At 38.3% G+C, this 21,039-nt stretch overlaps 1 protein-coding gene across 10 annotated transcripts in view; it reads left to right on the top strand.

Moving 5' to 3' along the window:
• The window catches only part of NF1 (neurofibromin 1), a 193,464-nt gene that overhangs the window by 88,253 nt on the left and 84,172 nt on the right, over positions 1-21,039 (top strand). For all 10 annotated transcript variants that reach the window (XM_075194951.1, XM_075194948.1, XM_075194945.1 and 7 more), the window contains 13 exons: positions 1,298-1,544; positions 1,847-1,920; positions 2,024-2,107; positions 3,343-3,783; positions 3,913-4,052; positions 4,586-4,708; positions 14,669-14,752; positions 14,828-14,944; positions 15,558-15,739; positions 15,840-16,051; positions 16,776-16,937; positions 18,366-18,469; positions 19,027-19,162. In XM_075194951.1, the coding sequence (XP_075051052.1) occupies positions 1,298-1,544; positions 1,847-1,920; positions 2,024-2,107; positions 3,343-3,783; positions 3,913-4,052; positions 4,586-4,708; positions 14,669-14,752; positions 14,828-14,944; positions 15,558-15,739; positions 15,840-16,051; positions 16,776-16,937; positions 18,366-18,469; positions 19,027-19,162 (2,106 nt within the window). The remainder of the gene's footprint in view (positions 1-1,297; positions 1,545-1,846; positions 1,921-2,023; positions 2,108-3,342; positions 3,784-3,912; positions 4,053-4,585; positions 4,709-14,668; positions 14,753-14,827; positions 14,945-15,557; positions 15,740-15,839; positions 16,052-16,775; positions 16,938-18,365; positions 18,470-19,026; positions 19,163-21,039) is intronic.

The raw sequence follows: 21,039 nt of genomic DNA, 5'->3' as shown, positions 1-21,039 counted from the left end.
TTTCTCCAGGTACACAGAGGAGTGTTTTCCCACGCACTGCAAGGGTAAGTGATGCACAGCACCCTCTCCAACTTGCCACCACTAAATCTGGGCTTGGAGACCTAGGGCTAGATTTACTAAGCTGCGGGTTTGAAAAAGTGGGGATGTTGCCTATAGCAACCAATCAGATTCTAGCTTTCATTTATTTAGTACTTTATACAAAATGACAGCTAGAATCTGATTGGTTGCTATAGGCAACATCCCCACTTTTTTCAAACCCGCAGCTTAGTAAATCTAGCCCCTAATCTTTAAATGCCTCCCCCCCCAATCTAACTTTGAGGCATGGGACCCCAAATTCTCGTATTCTCGCCAAACCAAATATGGCTCCAGAAGATTATGATCCACACCTTGTTCCGACAGTCCTTACTGCGGATGCGGTCAGAGCTGTTTAAACTATACTATGCAAATTTGCTCCATGGAGCCTCCAGGGGGCAGCACGCCAGCAGGATTAATTAGTGCTACGGGGAAGGTGTTCATTTCTGCTATTGTCTGGTCCCCATATAGGTAAACAGGTTGCAGAATCCCAAATACCATTAGTCCCCTTCTTTCACATGCACTCTTTCAGGGTACCAGCAATTTGCCCGGTGGTACTGTGGGGGCTCCTAGTACTGACATTCAATGTTCCTTATGTATGTTGTTTATTTTGTATCTTTATATGGCTTCCTTGTTTTAATTCACAATATTGCCAATGTTTTTGATTGCTGTATAAAATACTGTCCAAAGAATTACAAAGCAGACACCATTGTTTCATTTCTTTTGTCAGCTGATTGACTAGTCTGATATTGCCATTATATGTGGTTGGAAAAAAAAGCAATGTTCAATAATAATTTTATTAAAATTGTTCAGATTTTTCTTCGGCACATTTATAAAGGTGGTTGGAAATTTACGGCCCATGTATGCAGTCATATTCCAAGCACACTAACAGGTCTTTGTGTAGTCCAAATCCAAACAGCTGTATTACTAGGGTTGAGCAGAAGGTTTGGTCTGTGTTGTCAGCTTTAGTTTTGCATTATAGTTTGTTTCCAATTAATGCCATTGTTTTATGCATTTTTTGTTGCAAAGTATGGTAATAAGGCAGATCTTTGCAGCCAGCGTAACATTAGCTGTATGGAAAAGCAGTATTCCCAATGAGAACTTTAAATATGACTGAAAAGTTTATCAACAGCAATCAATCTTGGTTCCTTTTTTTCCCAACCATAAAATAGGCAAACATAGCTCTCTGAAACCTTTTGGTTTTAATTATGGCTTTTTCACATAGGAAAGTGCTGCAGCTGGAAGTGGAATTCCAATATGCCGACAAGCCCACACTAAATTGGAGGTTGCCCTATACATGTTTCTCTGGAGTCCAGACATAGAGGCAGTCCTAGTAGCAATGTCTTGTTTCCGAAGCTTATGTGAAGAGGCAGATATCCGGTGTGGGGTTGATGAAGTGTCTGTCCAAAATTTCTTGCCAAATTACAACACCTTCATGGAGTTTGCATCTGTAAGCAACATGATGTCAACTGGTAAGGATCTGGAGCACCTACGTTTGTTTATGCAATAAAAAAAAACCTAAACCTAAATCTTGTAATAAGCACAACTTTGACATTTGCACTGTGGGAATTTTGATATATGGATAGTTGAGGGAATCCTAATTTCTTATTCAAAGGTGTATAATTTGTCTGTTTTATTGCACCAATTACTTTCCATTTTAGCTGGTAGAATTATACAAATGCATAAAACATATGTTTTCTTTGTCACATCTCATATGCAGTGATTAAATATAGTAAAAGTATGTTTTTGTGTATGCATGCTGTGTGCACCTTAGGCCGAGCAGCTCTTCAGAAGCGAGTCATGGCCTTACTGAGAAGAATAGAGCATCCCACTGCTGGAAACACAGAGGTCAGTTCCCCTATCTCTTAAGCCATTTCACACAAATTTTGCACTCCCCATGTTTCCTTATATTATTATAAAGAAGTACTTCATTTTTATTTTTATTTTGAAGGCATGGGAAGATACATATACAAAGTGGGAGCAAGCAACAAAGTTGATTCTGAACTTCCCAAAGACTAAATTGGAGGATGGGCAGGTAAGGAGTCATGATTTTCACATTTATTTATTTTTTTCCATTGAACTTTGTTATGTTAATTTCTTCATTCAATTTTGAACTAGAGTAAAATAAGCAAATACAGTACAAAATTGCTGGAGAATATGAATGCTAGCATATAAACAAAGAAACTCAAATTGCTTGTTATATTGGGATATACTCCATCATCCTACTTTATGGGTTTCTCATTAACACAAAGCAACAAGTCCAAGGGCAGGCCTCTTATTCATTCAGCATCACCCATATGATGACTTGTGCATGCTTATTGCAGAACTTCCCGTGCTTCCAATATTATTACTTGTATAAAGTCAACTCAGCCAAAGTTCTCCCGGAGGAGTGCTTTTATTCCACAATAGCCAAAGTTTACATTATTTAAGGATGAGACTGGATATATGAGATTTATATTTTGAAGAACATATCTTGACCTTTGGGGTATTTAAATACAGTATAGTGGGGAATTCCAAAGTGAGGTGGTGAGAGAGGCATGTGGCATCAATCTTAAGGTGATGGCTTTTGTAGCAATATTGTATTCCTCCTCATCCAAAAGGCTATAAAGGCAGGGCTTCTAAATGGACATAGGTCAAAAGTAATAGTCAACTTCATTTCTTCCCAAAAACATTTTAATATATTGTCAATACTAAGTTAGGTGCCAGAAGTAGACTTCTGGACCAAAATACTTGTGTGAATTGTTGGAAAGTCTAAACTTTAAATTAAGATACATATGTTATTCAGTAACCTTGTTTTCCCCGGTCTATTATGGATATAGATTGGGGTGTTTTATTCCTTGTTAGAATATTTCAGATGTGTTATTCAATTAAATGGTTTCCTAGTTTCCACATAATTGAATAATGTTATAAAAAATTGTAGACTGGAATCACCTTCTGTCTCCTCCAATAAAGGAGGGATGACAGATGCTTGCATAGATCTGTGTAGAAATGGAATGACAGTGAAAATGAGCAGGCGCATGCTGTCATAATCTCTGTATGAGACTGTCTTAAGTTAGTTTCAAAAAATGAATGGAAGAGAGACTGATGAAAAGTTTCTTGTCTGTGCAAGCCTCCAAAGTGTTGCAACCCTTCCCTTTGGTTTTCCTCTTATTTAGAATGTGAAACACTACATTTAAAGGCAATGATGTAAATGTTTTATAAATATGATGCTTTGTGGTCTGCATATGAGGATTCCTAGCTAAAACTTATTCTATCTTCAACATTCCATAGGTCACAGAAAGCCTTCATAAGACCATTGTGAAGAGACGAATGTCTCATGTAAGCGGAGGAGGTTCTATAGATCTTGCTGACACAGACTCTCTACAGGAGTGGATTAACATGACCGGTTTCCTCTCTGCCCTTGGTGGTGTCTGTCTACAGCATCGCAGCAGTGTGGGACTGGTGACTTACAGTCCACCCATGGGCCCTGTTAATGAGCGCAAAGGCTCTGTTATATCAATGGTATCTACTGAGGGAAATGCAGAAACCCCTGTCAGCAAGTTTCTTGATCGGCTTCTCTCTTTGATGGTCTGCAACAATGAGAAAGTTGGTATTCAGATTCGTACAAACATTAAAGACCTGGTTGGTTTAGAATTAAGCCCTGCTTTGTATCCAATGCTCTTTAACAAAATGAAGAACAACATCAGCAAGTTCTTTGATTCCCAAGGGCAGGTAAGGAAAATGTAGTATTTAAGAGGGGCTAGTGTGTTTTATGTTTGTGTATGTTGCACTTTTCCGGTTCTGCCGTCTCGTCCGAAAGGCATACGTTCGTTCCGCTTATACATCTAATTTGCTTTATAGGTCTTGCTCACTGACACCAATACTCAGTTTGTTGAACAGACAATTACCATACTGAAGAACTTGCTTGATAATCATACAGAAGGTAGTTCCGAACATTTGGGACAAGCCAGCCTTGAGACCATGATGCTAAATCTGGTCAGGTAATTACATTACTAACAACACCACAACCTTTCAAGTCATGAATGGTATAAATTTAAATTAATATATTTACTCTCAATGTTTTAGTACCTACTTTTAGTCATTGTTACATTGACATCTGAAATATTGATAGTTTAAACTGCCTGCCTATGTGTTGGCACCAGGGTAAATAATTTGAGTAGTGCCTACTACCACTGCTTTCTGTTTACATATAATGTAGCTATTTATAGTGTGTTCTGGCTTTTTAGGAGTGAGTTTGAGATAAAGCTGTGTTGCAGGCTTTGTCTTAGTCGGAGAGAACTTTTGTAATTCTAAAGAATGAAAGAAAGCCACTCAGCTGATAAAAGAAGGGTTTTGGAAGACCATATTTTGTTCACCTAAAGAATACATATTCAAATATCTTAATATCTGCCTTAGTATGAGAATTTATGCGTGTGTGTGTATATAGTGTTACGAGTGTTAACATGACATTTGATATTGAATCAGCTTGTTTGTGTGTAACTTTCTTTTAATTTGCAAAACATTGTGTTTCTAGGTACGTTCGCGTACTGGGGAACATGGTCCATGCCATTCAGATCAAGACAAAGCTGTGTCAGCTGGTGGAAGTGATGATGGAACGAAGGGACGATCTTTCTTTCTGTCAAGAAATGAAGTTTAGGTGAGCATCTCTTTGATATTAAGGAAACATTTGAAAATATATAAATATGTTAAGGCACATACCTTCCATGTGTAGATGAAGCATTTGCACCAGACCATCTGTAATGTGTGTACCCACTCTCATTTAGAGTATGTTCAATAGTTGGCGCACAAACATATTAGTAATTTTATTTTACTGCTGTTCACTTTGTAGCAAAACAAGTTATTTAGCTGGCAATTTAGCTGGCAGAGAAAGGATGCAAACAGAGTTACACATTTGTGCAGCAGTGCACCTAATTTAAAGATAAACAGGTGGAAGACGTGTGACAAAATAATAGTATAAAATCTGATTTAACTTACCTGGTGTGAAAGTCTCTTTTCACTAGAGATGGTCACTGACCCCCCCTGTTTTGGTTTTGGATTCGGTTTTGGATCTGGATTACCGTCGTGTTTTGGTTTTGCAAAACTGCCATTGCGGGTTTTGGTTTTGTTTGGTTTTGTTTTGCTATTTTGTTGGAAAATCAATGTTTTTGGGCCTAAAATAACCCAATTTAGTGCTCCAACTGTTTTAGAGATAAGTAATCTAATTGTAGAGGTAATAAATCATCCAAAAAACAGTTTAATTCTTCGTTGGTAGGCCTTCATTTATTCTACACACAAAACAGATGGTCTTCCTCTCCATCTATGCATATTGGCAATGCAGCCATCGTCTTTGGATGTATATTACACCCTACACTTATAGTTAAATATTTAAAGAAATGGAAAAAGGCAGTTTGCTTTCTGTCTCTCTAGGCTCCCCTCCACTTGTATAAAATACAAAAAAATTCAGCCGTTATAGACTGTACAATATTAATTGACATGGAGAAAGCCAGTTTGGTTTCTGTCTCTAGGCCCCCCTCCACTTGTATAAAATACCAAAGAATTCAGCCGTTATAGACTGTACAATATTAAGAGAAATGGACAAAGGCAGTTTGGGGTCACTCTGTCTATGACACCCTACCCTTAAGGAGAAATTGCCCAAACAGCAGCCTTTCAAGACGTAACGTGATATGGAAATGCCACAAGTCCCTTTCCTCTTTGGGGGTAGATTGCACCCTACACTTACATAGAAAGTTTTAAAAAGATGTTATCATCTTCAGCTTCATCCTCACCCTCATCAGTGTGTACGTCATCATCACAGACTATCAATTCATCGCCGCTTGAATCCGCCATTAGAGAACAGTCAGTGCTTGGATGTCTTGGATGGTGAAGGCCTTCCTCGTGGAAGATGTAGTTCATTTTTATAAACATCATTTTCTCCACATTTTTGGGAAGTAACCTTCTACGGCGATCACTAAGATCCCTGCTGTGCTGAACACTCGGTCAGAGTACACACTGGAGGGTGGGCAGCTTAGATATTGCAAAGCAAGTTTGTACATGGGTTTCCAAATGGCCTGCTTTTCTTCCCAGTAAGGAAAGGGACTGTCTGACATTTCCATATCAACTACCTCTTAAAAGTAATCCTCCACCATCCTTTGCATGTTTATGCTTGTATTGGATGGAGTTATAGGCAAAGTGACACATTTTTTTGAAAAATCCTTCAAACCAGCCCAGATGTTAAATTGTTCTGGCCTGCCCCCTGCGTCTTCCCTGCTTCTTTTTTGGGAAATTTATTTTTTTACGAGCAGCAGCAGCTTGAGAAAGTGAAGGAGGACACGTTGTCAAGCCGAGGCCCAGTTCAGCGGCAAACTTGCTGAGCAATAGCTCCTTGCAAAAGTTCACATCTCGCTCATTTACAAGTAAAGACTCAATGTAGGTTTTAAACCTTGGATCAAGCACAGTGGCCAAAACGTACTGATCCGAGTTCAAGATCTTAATAACTCGAGGATCATTGTGAAGCGATTGAAGTACTTGATCGACAAGGCCAACATACTTTGCTGAATTGCTTGCTTTCAGCTCCTCCTTCATTTTCTCAAGCTGCTTTTCCAATAGTCTAATTAAAGGAATGACTTGGCTCAAACTAGCAGAATCTGCACTCACTTCACACGTCACAACTTCAAATGGTTTCAGCACCTTGCACAGGACTGAAAGGATTCCCCACTGTGCAAGAGTGAAATACATCCCCCCTCCTTTCCCAATGTCATGGCTTGTGCAATATGCTTGGATGGCTTTGCGCTGTTCCTCCATCCTCTGAAGCATGTACAGGGTGGAATTCCACCTAGTTACCACCTCTTGCTTAAGTTGGTGGCAGGGCAAGTTAAACTGCTCTTGCAGCTGCTGTAATCTCCTACATGCTGTGGCTGAATGCCTGAAATGGCCTGAAATTTTACAGGCCACCGAAAGGATCTCCTGCACCTCACGGTTATTTCGTAGGAAGCTCTGCACCACCAAGTTGATGGTGTGCGCAAAACAGGGAATATGTTAGAAATCACCCAGCTCTAATGCTCGCACTATATTGTTGGCGTTATCAGAAATGACATACCCTGGGGAGAGTCCGAGTTGTATAAGCCATGCATCAATCACATTTCTTAGTTTGCGTAACAAATTGTCAGCCGTATGCCTGTTAGTGAAGCCGGTGATACAAAGAGTGGCCTGCCTGTGACAAATGTTACGTAGTGGTGTACATGCTGCTGCTGTTCCTGCTGGTGAAGGTGAATGACCAACCCAGTGGGCTGTCACAGTCACATAGTCTTTGGTTTGGCCACTTCCACTTGTCCACATATCTGTGGTTAAGTGGACAGTGGGCAGAATGGCATTTTTCAGCGCAATCTCTACATTTTTACACACTTTTTGGTATAGTTGTGGAATTGCTTTACCGGAGAAATGGTGTCGCGATGGAATTCTGTAACGCGGACACAAAACCACAATTATCTGTGAAAAACCAGCTGTGTTTATTGTGGAGATTGGACGCAGATCTAACACTAACATTGCAGCCATGGCGTCTGTGATTCGCTTGGCGACTGGGTGACTGCTGTCATTTTTGCTTCCCCTCGCAAATGATTGTTTCACAGTTAATTGCTGAAATGTAGGACTGCTCATTTTCTTGACCTGCCTCTGGGCTGACTATTCACCCCCAGCAGCAACAGCAGCAGCAGTGGGACTAACGCTTTCTTCAGAGGAATCAATAATAGTGCAGGAGTCATCCAGCCTTAATTGGGATGCCGGGCTAACTCCGAGCGCTACTGAAAATATTGATGAGGATGGTGTGGTGGGTGTATTTTGTAGCCGTCGGGATGTCGGTGAGCGGAGGGTCTTAGCTGATGATGGAGTGCTTGTATCTTTTTGAGAAGAACTTTAAGCTTTTCCCAACACTTTGCCATGACCTCTCGTTAAATGGTGTAACATAGACGAGGTTCCAAGATGGTTAAGGTCCCTCCCTCATCTGACTGTGGCTTGACATACACTACAAATGGCTATACAGTTGTTGTCTGGATTTGGGTAGAAATATTTCCACACATAAGAAGTGGATTTTTTTGTCTTATGCCCAGGCATGACAATGGTCTTTTTCTTGTCACGTGCCAGAATTGCTGCCACTGGTGCAGGACTTACGCAAACAACCTCATCCTCATCAACATCCTCATTAGCGCCCTCGTCGCCTACACAAATCTCCCCCTCATCCTCTTCTAATTCCAAAGTGGCATCCTCAATTTGGGTATCACCGGCTACACTCGGGCTATTATGGCACACATCAGCAGAATGCTCACGATTAGACATCCCACTGTTGGATGGACTATCCACAGGGATTGTTGTCATTTGTGAATCAGAGCAAACATTCTCCTCTAATGCCTTACTGTTATCTTGCAGCTCAGCTTTGACGCGTAACAGTAGTTGTGCACCAATTGTAGGCTCAGTAACTTTTTGGGATCTGACACTAATAGCCAAAGGTGAAGGCCTCATTCTCTTTTTGCCACTTTGTGTGTAGAATGGCATGTTTGCAATTTTTTTTTTATCGGCACTTAACTTTTGCTCAGTAACACTTCTTTTTCGCTTCAATGCAGTAAATTTTTTTGGGGTTTTTGTTTTTTGCACTGATTTGGAAACACTCTGTTGTTTGACATCGCTTTGGCCAGATGACGTACTGGGAACACTAACATCAGGACTGGTGACAGAACCTGGTTGCTCATTCTGATCATCTGTGGACTGCTTTGAATCCATTCTGAGCGCAAAGCACTTGTAGTGGTAAAAATTAGTTGGCAGATATGACTTTTGACAGCCAGAAATATTTATGCACAATTATGGGGGACACCCCAAAAGCACTGGGGAGTGCCAAATATATTTTAAAAAAAATAAACCTCTATCCTCCTCTCTTCTCTAGCGATTTTTGTTAGAGCAATTGCAAGAATATTGGATTCTCTCCCTGCTCTCATCAGCCTGTGACTACACCCTGCTCTCTCCCTCTGTCAAATGGCGATGGATTGCTGTGGAGGCGTGTATTTATAATGTTGAAGTATCGCGAGAACCGAGCCCCGACGACGTCACAATGACGTTCGGCCTCGATTTGGATTTGGAGCAGGCGGGAGAGTACCGAGCTACTCAGTTCGGTACTCGGATAGGCAACGATCGGGTGGGTTCGGTTCTCGGGGAACCGGACCCGCCCATCTCTACTTTTCACACAGCAGGCTGACATGGTGTGTCTGCAGTCAGAAAAAACAGAGCAGCTGATAAAAACAACAACTCCTTTTTAAAGGGAAGGTGGGAGTTTCACCTTCAGGTATAAAAACTAGAGATATTCACTGACCCCCGTGTTTTTTTCCCTCCTACATCATTATTCACCTCCTCAATTACACTAATTTCAAGTCATTTGCAGTCAGTTTTGACCACCTCACAGATCATAATATTATTTACATACACTTTCAAACAAAGACTGCAGCAATTCTTGCCATGATCAGAAGGTGGCCATTGTCATGCCTGGGCATAAGACCAAAAAAATCCACCTCTTATTGTGGAATTATTTTAACCCAAATCCTGGCAACAGTTGTCTAGACATTTGTAGCATTGTAAAGCCCACAGTCCTTAGAGGTAGGGACCTTAACCATCTAGGAACCTCATCCATGTTACGCCATTTAAAACGAGTTAATGGGAAGCTTTTGTGAAAATCAGAAACTTATGCTAAAAAATAACAAGCAGTCCAGCATCAGCTACCACCCTTCTCTCAGCTAGATCCTGACACCTGCAATCTACACCCCTAACACCTTCATCATCAATATCCCCACAAGTGATCGGAGTTAGTCTTGCATCCAAGGCAAGATGACTCATCTCCTATCCAGGACTCCTTAAAAGAATCCTTGAGCGTTAGGCCCACTGCTGCTGCTCCTGCTGCTGGAGGTTGATCTTCAACCCAGAAGCAGGCCAAGAAGTAGACTGCTAGTAGTTTACAACAATTGACTGTTAAACAATCCTTAGCAAGTATGAAACCTGTCACCCAGTCGCAAAGCGGATCACAGACGTCATGGCGACTATGCTAGTATTAGATCTGCGTCCATTATCCACTATTTATGCAGCTGGTTTTAGACAGTTACTTGAGGTCGTCTGTCCCCATTACCAAATTCCATCACGACACCATTTTATTGGAAAAGCTATTCCTCACCTATACCAGAAGGTTCGTTAAAATGTAATTATTGGACTACAAAATGCCATTCTACTCACTGTACACTTAACCACACATGTGGACAAGCGGGACTGGGCAAAATAAAAATTATATGATTGTGACAGCCCACGGGGTTGGTTATTCGCCATCAGCAGCAGCATGTACCGAAGAACGTCGCCTTTTTCAGAGGCAGGCTACTCTGTGTATCATCTGCTTCACTAAGAGGCAAATTATTATTATTATTATTATTATTATTATTATTATTAGTATCTTAGATTTGTAAGGCACCACAGTGCCGTACAGTAGGGAAGACAAGAACATACATAAACAAGATAAGACAAGGCAGACAAAATGAATTGAGACATGAAAACAAAGGATATGGAGAACCCTGCTCATTATAGAGCTTACATTCTAAAGGGAAGAGGGCACAGCTGAAACAAGAGGAGCGAGTGTGGCTCAGAGTGGAGATTGGGACAGTTGTGAGGGTGCATTAGTGTGAACAGTGTCATCGAGGATAAGGTCACCTCTAAAAAAGAGATGGGTTTTCAAAGAGCATCTAAAGATTTGAAGGCTGTGGGAAAGTCTGATTGAGCGTGGTAGGGAATTCCATAAGTGGGGAGCAGCACGGGAAAAGTCTTGAAGGCGGGAATGAGAGGTGGTTATCAGAGACTGGACAAGGAGCAGGTCAGAGGTAATACAGCTGAAAACCTGTTTGAAAAACTAAGGGATGTCTTTGCGACATGGCTTATTCTGCTTGTATTCTCGTGAGGATATGTGATTTCTGATAACGCACCCAATATTATTAGAGCATTACAGCGGGGGGGGGGGGGGGGGAATTCCATCACATTCCCTGTTTTGCTCTCACAATCAATTTGGTGGTACAGAACTTTTTAAAACATGACAATGACACGTAGGAGTTGCTACCTGTGTCCCAAAATTTTTAGGGTAATTTTTGGGATTTTGCAACAGCATGTAGAAGAATGCAGCAGCTGCAAGACGAATAGAATTTAGGGGGAATGTACTTTAGTCCAGCGCAGTGGAGAATACTTTCCGTGTTGTGCAACGTGCTGAAACCACTCAAAGTAGTCACCTGTGAAGAGAGCGCAGACACTGTTAGCTTGAGTCAAGTATTTCCCCTAATTAGACTTTTTGAAAAGCAGCAAGAGAAATTGAAGGAAGAAATTAAACAAAGCAATTCCGCTAATTATGTTGGACTTGTAGATTGTGCTTTATTCACTTAACTAAGATCCAAGAGTTATCAACAAAAAAAATCAGATCATTACATTTTGGCAACTGTGCTTGATCCTTGGTCTTTTCTTTCTTTTCAACTGACCCAGATCTCAAGAGATGCAATGAGCTCCTGGTCAGCAAGCTGACAGCTCAAGTGGTAGATGATACAATGACGTCTCCTCCTGCAGTTTCTCTGGAAATTGCTGCTAGGAAAAAACTTAGTTTTCCCAAGACACCCAGTGGTGATGCATATGAGTCTGCACAGCATTTTGACATTTGGTCTGGTCTAAATTGCTCAAAAATCGTGACAGCTCTTCTGTAAAATGAACTACAAATATCATGAGGAAGGCCATTACCGGCAATCAAAGTACACAGACTTCTGTGATGGTGGATTTCAGCGGGGATGAATTAGTATTGTTTGAGGATGATGTGCACACTGATGAGGGTGAATATGATGACTGTGTAGAATGCAGGTGCTGAGATCTAACTGAGAGAAGGGAGCTAGCTGATGCTGGTATGCTTGGTAATATTTTGGATAGAATGGCATGCTGGCAATTTTATGTTTTTCTACAGTAAACTTTCACTTTTATTTGAGGTGTTTTTTTTCTTTACAAAGGTACAAGCTTTTTTTTTTTACATTTTTGTTTCCCTGACTTAAAACCACTATGCACTTGAACATAGACTTTAGCACATGAGGTAGAGGGATTAGTATCATCATGACTGAGACTGGAGAGTGACAAGAACAATGCCACCCCTCCTGTTTCTGTATGAGCTATGGCACATTGGAATGTCACTGAAGACTTTTAAGAACACTGACACCCCTATTACAATTTCTGTTTCAGCACTGAACCCTGACACCTCTCATGTTTCTGAGTGAGCTATGGTACAGTAAAATGTAACTGCAGATTTAGACCAATCCTGCCAGCCCTATTTGTATTTCAGCAATGGCAATTAGCAATGGAGCAATGTAGCTCTCCTTTGTATGTTACCTATATAACACAGTTCAATTTGACTTCAGATTTAGAAGACCAAGCCTGCCAGACCTATTTCTATTTCAGCAATGACAATTAGCAATGGAGCTCTTCTGAATGTCACTGGAGAATTTGAAGAACACTGCTTCCCCTCCTCTTTCTTTTCGACCTATGACGCTGCCCAAATGCACGAGACTGCCAAGAACTGTGCTACCCCTTCTGTGTCCCTCTGTGAAATGGCGCTGGATCGCCGTGGAGGGCGGTACTTATAGAATCCAAAACTCACGAGATCCGACGACATAACAACGTTTTGCCTTGTTTTCAATTCCGGGGGTGCGTGAAAGTGACGAGTCGAGTTGGCTCGGTATTCAGATCTGCCAAGTTCGGGTGTGTTGGGTTCTTGGGGAACCGAGTCTGAGCATCTCTAATAAAAACCTGTCTGTTTTCATTGTTCACTGTGACTGTTGCTAAATAAGTTGGCTGGTGTCTAGAAAGCAGGTCTCTGTTAAGTTAGTGTTAGGGACACTAGAAAAGTGTCTAACTTATTTGTTGTCCACTACTTTGCCTTTCTGACAATAAAGTAAACAAACAAGAAGTTGTTCGTGTCCACATCAAGACTGCCTTAATTAATTTATAGGTTGTAAATGAGTAAACAGTGGGCATGCATATCTAATTTTATTAGATTGTTACAGTTGTATTAGTCCATATATATATATATATATATATATATATATATATATATATATATATATATATTTATATATATATTTATATATATATATTATATGAATATTTTTTTTATATCAATGTCTATATATGTAGAGATAGATTGATATGTGTGTTTGTTAATATGTGTATATTAATGTAATATACTAATATGCAAGTTTGAGTATTGTCTCTTGGGGTTTGCAAATGTTACAATTTGTAATATCTGTGATTTTAATAAATTGAGACCTTTGGTGCCTTTGCATCAGTAATTTTAGTTTTCATTATTACGAACCATGATCACAAGGTCAACATTTCTACTGGTAAAACAGGACTGTTCTTTTCTTTCTTTTTCTTAAAAAATCTTTTTTCTTTTTTCATTTATAAACGCAGTACATTAAATAAGGTATATATGCGATAACAATAAAGTCAGTTACAGCAACAGTTTGCATGTAAAATACATAAAAGCTCTGAACAAACAAGTGTGTGTGTACACACACACCCTGGGTGAAATAAGTATTCAACACATCAACATTTTCCTCAGTAAATATATCTTTCATGTGGCTATTGTAGTGAAATGTACACCAAATGTCAGCAACAACGCTTGCAATCCACACGTGCACAGAAATCAAACCATAGATGTCCATAAATTATTTTTGTGTAATAATGTGAAATGACACAGGGAAAAAGTATTGGACACATGAAGAAAAGTAGCAAGTGTAACACTGTCCCAAGTTTTGTGAAATTTTCAAATTTTGTTTTAGAGACTGGTCATATATACCATTTTAGTTACAAACCAGATTTGATTTATGACCTCATACTGACCTCCCCATTTATGAAATTCAGTATTTGTAGCACACATTATATGTACTATTGGTTCGCCCAGTGACTTTACTATGCATGGGATTGGGGCACAGAGTTGGTAATTGACAGTAAGGGAGAGCCTGGTAATCTTTTCAATGAGGTTTTTTATTTTATTCCAGAAGATTTGTGATATTAGGACAGGACCACCAGATATGCTCAAATATACCTATGTGGCTACATTCTCTCTAGCACAGTTTAGAAGAACTTGGGAACGTTTTATGAAGTCGTTCAGGTACCAGATACCATCTGGTGCGAACTTTGTAAGATATTTTTCTATGGATACACTGTTTGAGATAGAGGTTCTAATAGATATCCTGTCCCAGGTTTCCTCAATGATTATCCCTGGGTCTGCCTACCAATCCAATACATGGGTGTTTTGTTACTGATTGTTGTGGTGAGCGGACTGAGTGATAGAGGAGCAATATGGCTCCTCTGCAGTTGGAGTTGCATATGCATTTGAACTGGAATTGCCACCTTGAAGGGGCATCTTTTAAATAAGGTTTGAACAAAATGTCATGTTTTTGTTTTTAATATGTATTCCTTTACCAAAGGGTGGTGGTGTTCATAATCTCTTTAGGCCTTTCTGCTGCAAAGGGTATTATGTATTAAAGTTCACACTTTTGTTTTACTTTTTCTGTTCATTTAGAAACAAGATGGTGGAGTATTTGACTGACTGGGTAATGGGAACATCTAATCAAGCTGCAGATGAGGATGTTAAATGCCTCACAAGGTATTTGGTTAACTTTGTCTTCCATGTCAAAGTTTGGTATTTTGTGCTGGTCTAATGAATTGTCTTCCTACACAGAGACTTGGATCAGGCAAGCATGGAGGCTGTGGTGTCTCTTCTAGCAGGACTACCTCTTCAGCCTGAAGAAGGAGATGGAGTAGAGTTAATGGAAGCCAAATCCCAATTATTTCTGAAGTAGGTGTATTGCATAGCTTACATTTTAACCATGCCACAGTTTACATATTAAATAACGAAATACATTCACAGTTTTGTAACTAACATTTGGTGGTACTATTGCATGACAAGAAATATAAGTAAGACAAGGAAGTACACTTGAAACAGATTAGTCAGATCTAACATTCAAAGGACAGTTTCCCTAAATATCTAGTTCATGTTTTCTTAGGTGATCTTTTTTTTAGTTGCGGCTATTACTGTGTCAAAGCACTTATGTTTGTCATTTATAGATCAATTATTACAATAATTTATACAGAGAAGCACTGCTATCTTAAGACAGTCAATGCAAAAACATATTTTAGGCACATTTTTCTCACATTGTTAAAGCGATCTATGTATTATTAATGTGCACAATGTCTATGCATGGTACATTGCATGCTTGATATTGTGACTAGAGACCATTCCAGTGCTGTTCCCCCATTACTACTTGCTACTGTTACCAAAGTTGAGAATGGGCTGGTTTATTAGAGGGCTAGTGGCTTTAGTTCAGACCTCCTCAATGAACTTAGTCTATATTCGTATATTTTATTACTATATAAGTAAAAGTATTTGATTATGCACCTTATTTGTTTAGGTATTTCACCCTGTTTATGAACTTGCTGAATGACTGCAGTGAGGTGGAAGATGATGGGACCCAGACTGGTGGTAGGAAGAGAGGCATGTCACGGCGGTTGGCTTCCTTAAGACATTGTACAGTCTTGGCTATGTCTAATCTGCTAAATGCTAATGTGGATAGTGGCCTTATGCACTCAATAGGTGAGTTGTCATAGATAACAGAGTTTAGTTGTATAAGATTTAATATCTAGTGACTGATTTCAATTTAACTTTTCTCATCTATACACATTTTGCATTATAGGTCTTGGCTACCATAAGGATCTACAAACAAGAGCTACATTTATGGAAGTCCTTACAAAAATTCTGCAGCAGGGGACAGAGTTTGACACATTAGCTGAAACTGTTCTGGCTGATCGCTTTGAAAGACTGGTAGAATTGGTCACCATGATGGGTGATCAAGGGGAATTACCTATTGCCATGGCTCTAGCTAATGTGGTTCCCTGCTCACAATGGGTCAGTTATGTGTTAATCTTTTATTTTTGTGTGCATTTATTATAATATTGAGTTGTAGCAAATGTGTTTTATGTAATGAGCATAAGAAATAATAATCTTTAACTAAACCTGCAGTAATAAATCATCGCTGTATATTGCTCAATGTATTTATGCTAATTGGGTGCCAGGTGTCATTTTGCTGTACCTTCTCTATAAGACCTACCTAAGACATTCTGACATATATCTGATTAAGTAAAGTGGAGGTAACTTATTTAAAGCTGCAGTATCTCATCTAAATCCTTTATGCCACATGACAGCTGGCTTACATAAGATGAATGTTTTCCAACATCGGTTACAATAGTGAACAGAACTTTGCACATCACACTTCAGATTTCAATTGCAGATGTTCCACTTTGAGTCTTCAACATCCTGGAGATTTATGCTTTTTAGAATCTCCTTACAACCATTTGAGACCTAGAAAGTTAAGTCTTACAAAACAATACACTTAATTGTTTATATTAAGTGTTGTGATGCACATGATATATAATATATGGTTTTCATTGATGTTTAAATGAAAGGTGTACATTGTTAAAAATAAATCCAATTGTATTGTTTCAGAGATAAGTATGATTTATACAGCTTTTAGATTTGCATTTTTGTTTTCAGACCTATGAATATTTGACTTATTTTTTTTATTTAGTTTTTGTGAAACTTATTGATGATTTTCCCTCCCCCCAATACATAGGATGAGCTTGCACGTGTCCTTGTGACGCTCTTTGATTCTCGTCATCTCCTGTATCAGCTTCTGTGGAACATGTTTTCTAAAGAAGTCGAGCTAGCAGACTCCATGCAGACGCTCTTCAGAGGGAATAGCTTGGCTAGTAAAATCATGACATTTTGTTTCAAGGTGTGTATGTTTCCTATTAAAAACACATCTTGTGTTTTACAGTAAAAGAAATAATTCAATCTACTTTATTAATCTCACAGTCAGGGCTCTATTCAACCATTCCATTGGTAGTAGAAATCTGGATATATACTAATGTGGCATTTTTCTTTTCAATGGTTGAAAACATTTTCATTGGCTCTTGCTTTAATTGATAAGTCCAGACTTAAGAAAATAACAAAATACTTAAACTAGAAGTTTGATTCTTTTTTAACCATTTTTATAGTTAGTCTTGCAATGTGATGTGTTTTGTATGTGAATGCTTGCTTTTGGTGGAAATGCTCTATAAAAAGTAAATAAAGTATAAGTCCACCTTTGGCGACGTTTTAGTTAATTTAATGAAAAGGGGAAATAGACTGATTAAATAAGGTTTTATTGTTTACATCCAGTCTGTTAGGTAAGCTCTCTAGCAGAGTGTATCTAACAGTACCTATATCTGAAGATGTTTCTCTTCAGGCTGCTGGACCACATGGCGTTCTCTGCATATGTCCGTCCCCACCAAAGCCTTTCTTCCCAATGCCAGTTGGTTTGAAACGGCCAGTGTTTTGTTTTTTTTCTACTCTGTTCCATAATCTCTGTATCTCCAACCAGACTGGCTTCCAGCCAGTGTTATTCTTGTGTGATAATACTCTCAAAGTTTAATAGCATGGGGCATGACCTAATGACAAATGGTGGGTATTACTTTATAGGGTGTAGCCAGATCTAGTTCCTGAAAATATGTCTGAGAGAAGACCAATAAGTGGGAGGTACAACTTAATGTTTGATCATAGCCTGAAAAGAATAGTTTACGTTTGCTTATGCCTTCCCCAGTGTTGGAGCATAATTAAGATGTACTTGTCACCTACACACAGTGCAGGCATTCATTTTGTGGGTGGAACTAATAATCATGAGAATATATTCTCTCAATTCTTTATGAACAGATACAGTGAATATAAGTCAGGGTTCCGTGATGTTACTGGTATATTGCAAAGTTGTATATTGGCTGTATTCATAAAACGCCAACAATCTGTGCAGCACTGTATAATTTGGGTGAAGGGTGTTTGTGCTGGTTGCGATGCCAGCTGGGCGGTGGTGCTGATAGGACACTTGTTCATTCTTTCATCTTCTCTTTCTTACTTCTGCTCTCTTCTATAAACTTTGGCTGGTTCAGTTTAAGAAAATCATTTTTATAAGGTTAGAGTGCCTTCCAAATGAGTAGCAATTTGAAAGGTCGATCTCCATGAGTGGTTTGTTGGGCACCATTCGCATCTGCATATTTGTTTTGCTATAGGGTTTGTTTTATACATGTGAAAGAATATTTATTAATATGTAGTTGCACTGTTTTTTTGATGTGTGGATCTCCGGGATTTATTTACAGAAACTTTGAATAATCATTTCTTATGCTGTCCTCAGGTGTATGGAGCTACTTACCTTCAGAAACTCTTGGAACCACTGCTAAGAATGATCATTGCATCTCCTGAGTGGCAGCATGTCAGTTTTGAGGTCGACTCTACAAGGTTTGAGGAGGTTTTTGTTGGAAATGTATCAATATTGTAAACTCATTATTTTACAAAATAATTTAGCAAAAATCTGTTCATTTTTTTTTTCTTCATCTGAAAATTGCATTTGTTTTAGGCTGTATTGAGTAGATATTTAACTTAAGTGGGAAAAAAAATCTTCCAGTTGACAAACGCCAAATTACCATCAGACATCATCACCATCACCATTTATTTATATAGCGCCACTTATTCTGCAGCACTGTACAGAGAACTCACTCACATCAGTCCCTGCCCCATTGGGGCTTATAGTCTAAATTCCCTAACACAGAGACAAACATAACATAGTATAACATTAGTTGTATAACATTTACACCACAAAATTAAAAAGTAAAAAAATTAACTCTAAAATGGTGACGTGATATTTTGTTAATCTTCAGAAAGACATTTGAATATTTTAAACTTTAAAACCATTTTATATACAACTTTTTTTATTTTTTTATTTTTATTTTTCACTAAAACTCACAATTGAATGTAGGTGTTTATTCTCTGTGTTGGGATTGTAATTGTCTTTAAAGGTTGGATGGGGTTGAAGATCTTGAAGATAATCAGCGTTGGCTTCTACAGATGACTGAGAAATTCTTTCATGCCATTATAAACTCTACTCATGAATTTCCTACTCAGCTGCGCAGTGTGTGCCATTGTTTGTATCAGGTATGGAAAAGAGTACGTACACAATTGTAATGTCATAAAACAGACGTCCATGGCTCTGTAAATTTAAGAACTTTTTAATTTGCCCTAATATGAACTAGTTACTGGTTTATTTTTTTCTTGTAAACTTGTTTTCTTTAACTGAATATATTGTAGTTGTTTAATTATTTTTTTATATTAAATGTTCAATTTCTTTTGTTTTATGATTGTTCAACAAAATCATGTGAATCTTGGTTACATTATTTTGTTTTGGTAATTCACTTTTCTGATTTGTTTTTGATTTAATGGTTTTATTGCTAAAGCATTTTAAGGAAATAACTTACAGTATCAAAGATAAAGACTAATGCTAAAATAGAAACTTCCTCATATAGAAATTACACACGTATATTTATAAGTTCCCATAACTTGATATTGGAGATGGAAATTTGCGTTAGATGTTGCCTATTCTGTCTTAATTTCTGCAAAGGTGCTTTAGACTTTTGGCTGGGAAGGAAAATGTAATTTCAGTTGACACAATATTTTTGTTAACTGGAAGTGTATATTATATGAATGGTTCTTAATTTTACCGCTTTAATCACCTTTTTAAGCATTATTAGTATATAATGATAAAGGGGATTATAGTTTTAATTGTATTTTAATGAGTGCATGAAAATTAAAAGTGCAATTGGAACTCTAGTGGAAGTAACTGCATGTAATCTAGTTTGTTTGCTTCTCTTTTTATAGAGAAGTCCTTTACTCAGCATTTAGATATTATATACAAATAAAGTTAATTGCATGTCTGTTTTAAATAAAAATATGGTTGCATAGTTTGCACAAAATAAGAGCAGGTTAGTTCTTCCTTGCTAAAGCAAGTCTCTCATGATACTAGTCCTAGTTACTCACCATATTACTGCACCTCCCTCTGTAACCTTCTTCAGTTAATGTACAGCTTTCCCAGATTATATCACTATTCATTTTGGCTTCTATCATAAAAGTCAGACTATTTAAGTAATGGGTGGGAGAGAAGGGTTCCGAAAAATGTCAACAATAAAGAAACTATAGTTATGGTGTTTACATAGTTAACACACAATATGATTTGAACTACAGCTAATGCAAAATGACATGCTTGCATCAATGCATGTGAACATATAACATTAACATCGGATATTAAATGGGGAAATACACCTAAACACAATTTTCCCAATTGCCCCATCACTCCACCCAACTCTTAAACCTACAGTGGGCCTTTACGATAAACACTTTGGATTAGAAGTTACTCAACCATGCCCTTTTCACAGTCATACCGCCATAATAAATTTAAACCATTTAATGGTTAATGTTGCAGCAGATTTAACTGCTGCTGTGGTCTAGCATGTTGACAATCTTCCAGTGCTGTGCTTACTTTAAAAATGATTCCATTAGTTAGCTTGGAAGAAGTGATTAAAAAAAATGTAATGTCTTTCAGAAATGTCAGTCATGCTATATGATGGATGTTAGGTTTTAAGTGTCAAATTGTAGTTTGTCTTAAACATACTCAATACATATAGTGCACAACATAATTAACATACCTTACACCAGCTGTAATGTGAAACAAGCTGTCTGAAGTGTTAGCACTGCTATCCCAGCATGCATTGCAGAGGAATAGCACTCCCACTAGATCAAAACTGACAGTGAGAAAGTAATGCAGAACAACGTCATAAGGGGCATGGCTAACAAACGTCACCTTGGCAACCTGAATTTTAACATGCAAAAAAAAAAATATTCAATATCAGTGTTTTTTTACATGTTTACATATAGATAGCTAGATATAGCTATATATAGAGATATAGCTATAGTTATGTGTGTATGTATGTATATAGCAGTGTTCTCCCCAGAAAATTTTAATTTTAATCTTCTGGGAA

The sequence above is a fragment of the Mixophyes fleayi genome, chromosome 2, assembly GCF_038048845.1.
Source record: "Mixophyes fleayi isolate aMixFle1 chromosome 2, aMixFle1.hap1, whole genome shotgun sequence".
Taxonomy (NCBI): domain Eukaryota; kingdom Metazoa; phylum Chordata; class Amphibia; order Anura; family Limnodynastidae; genus Mixophyes; species Mixophyes fleayi.
The sequence above is the reverse complement of the archived record's forward strand: the minus strand, read 5'-3'. Positions and strand labels throughout refer to the sequence as shown.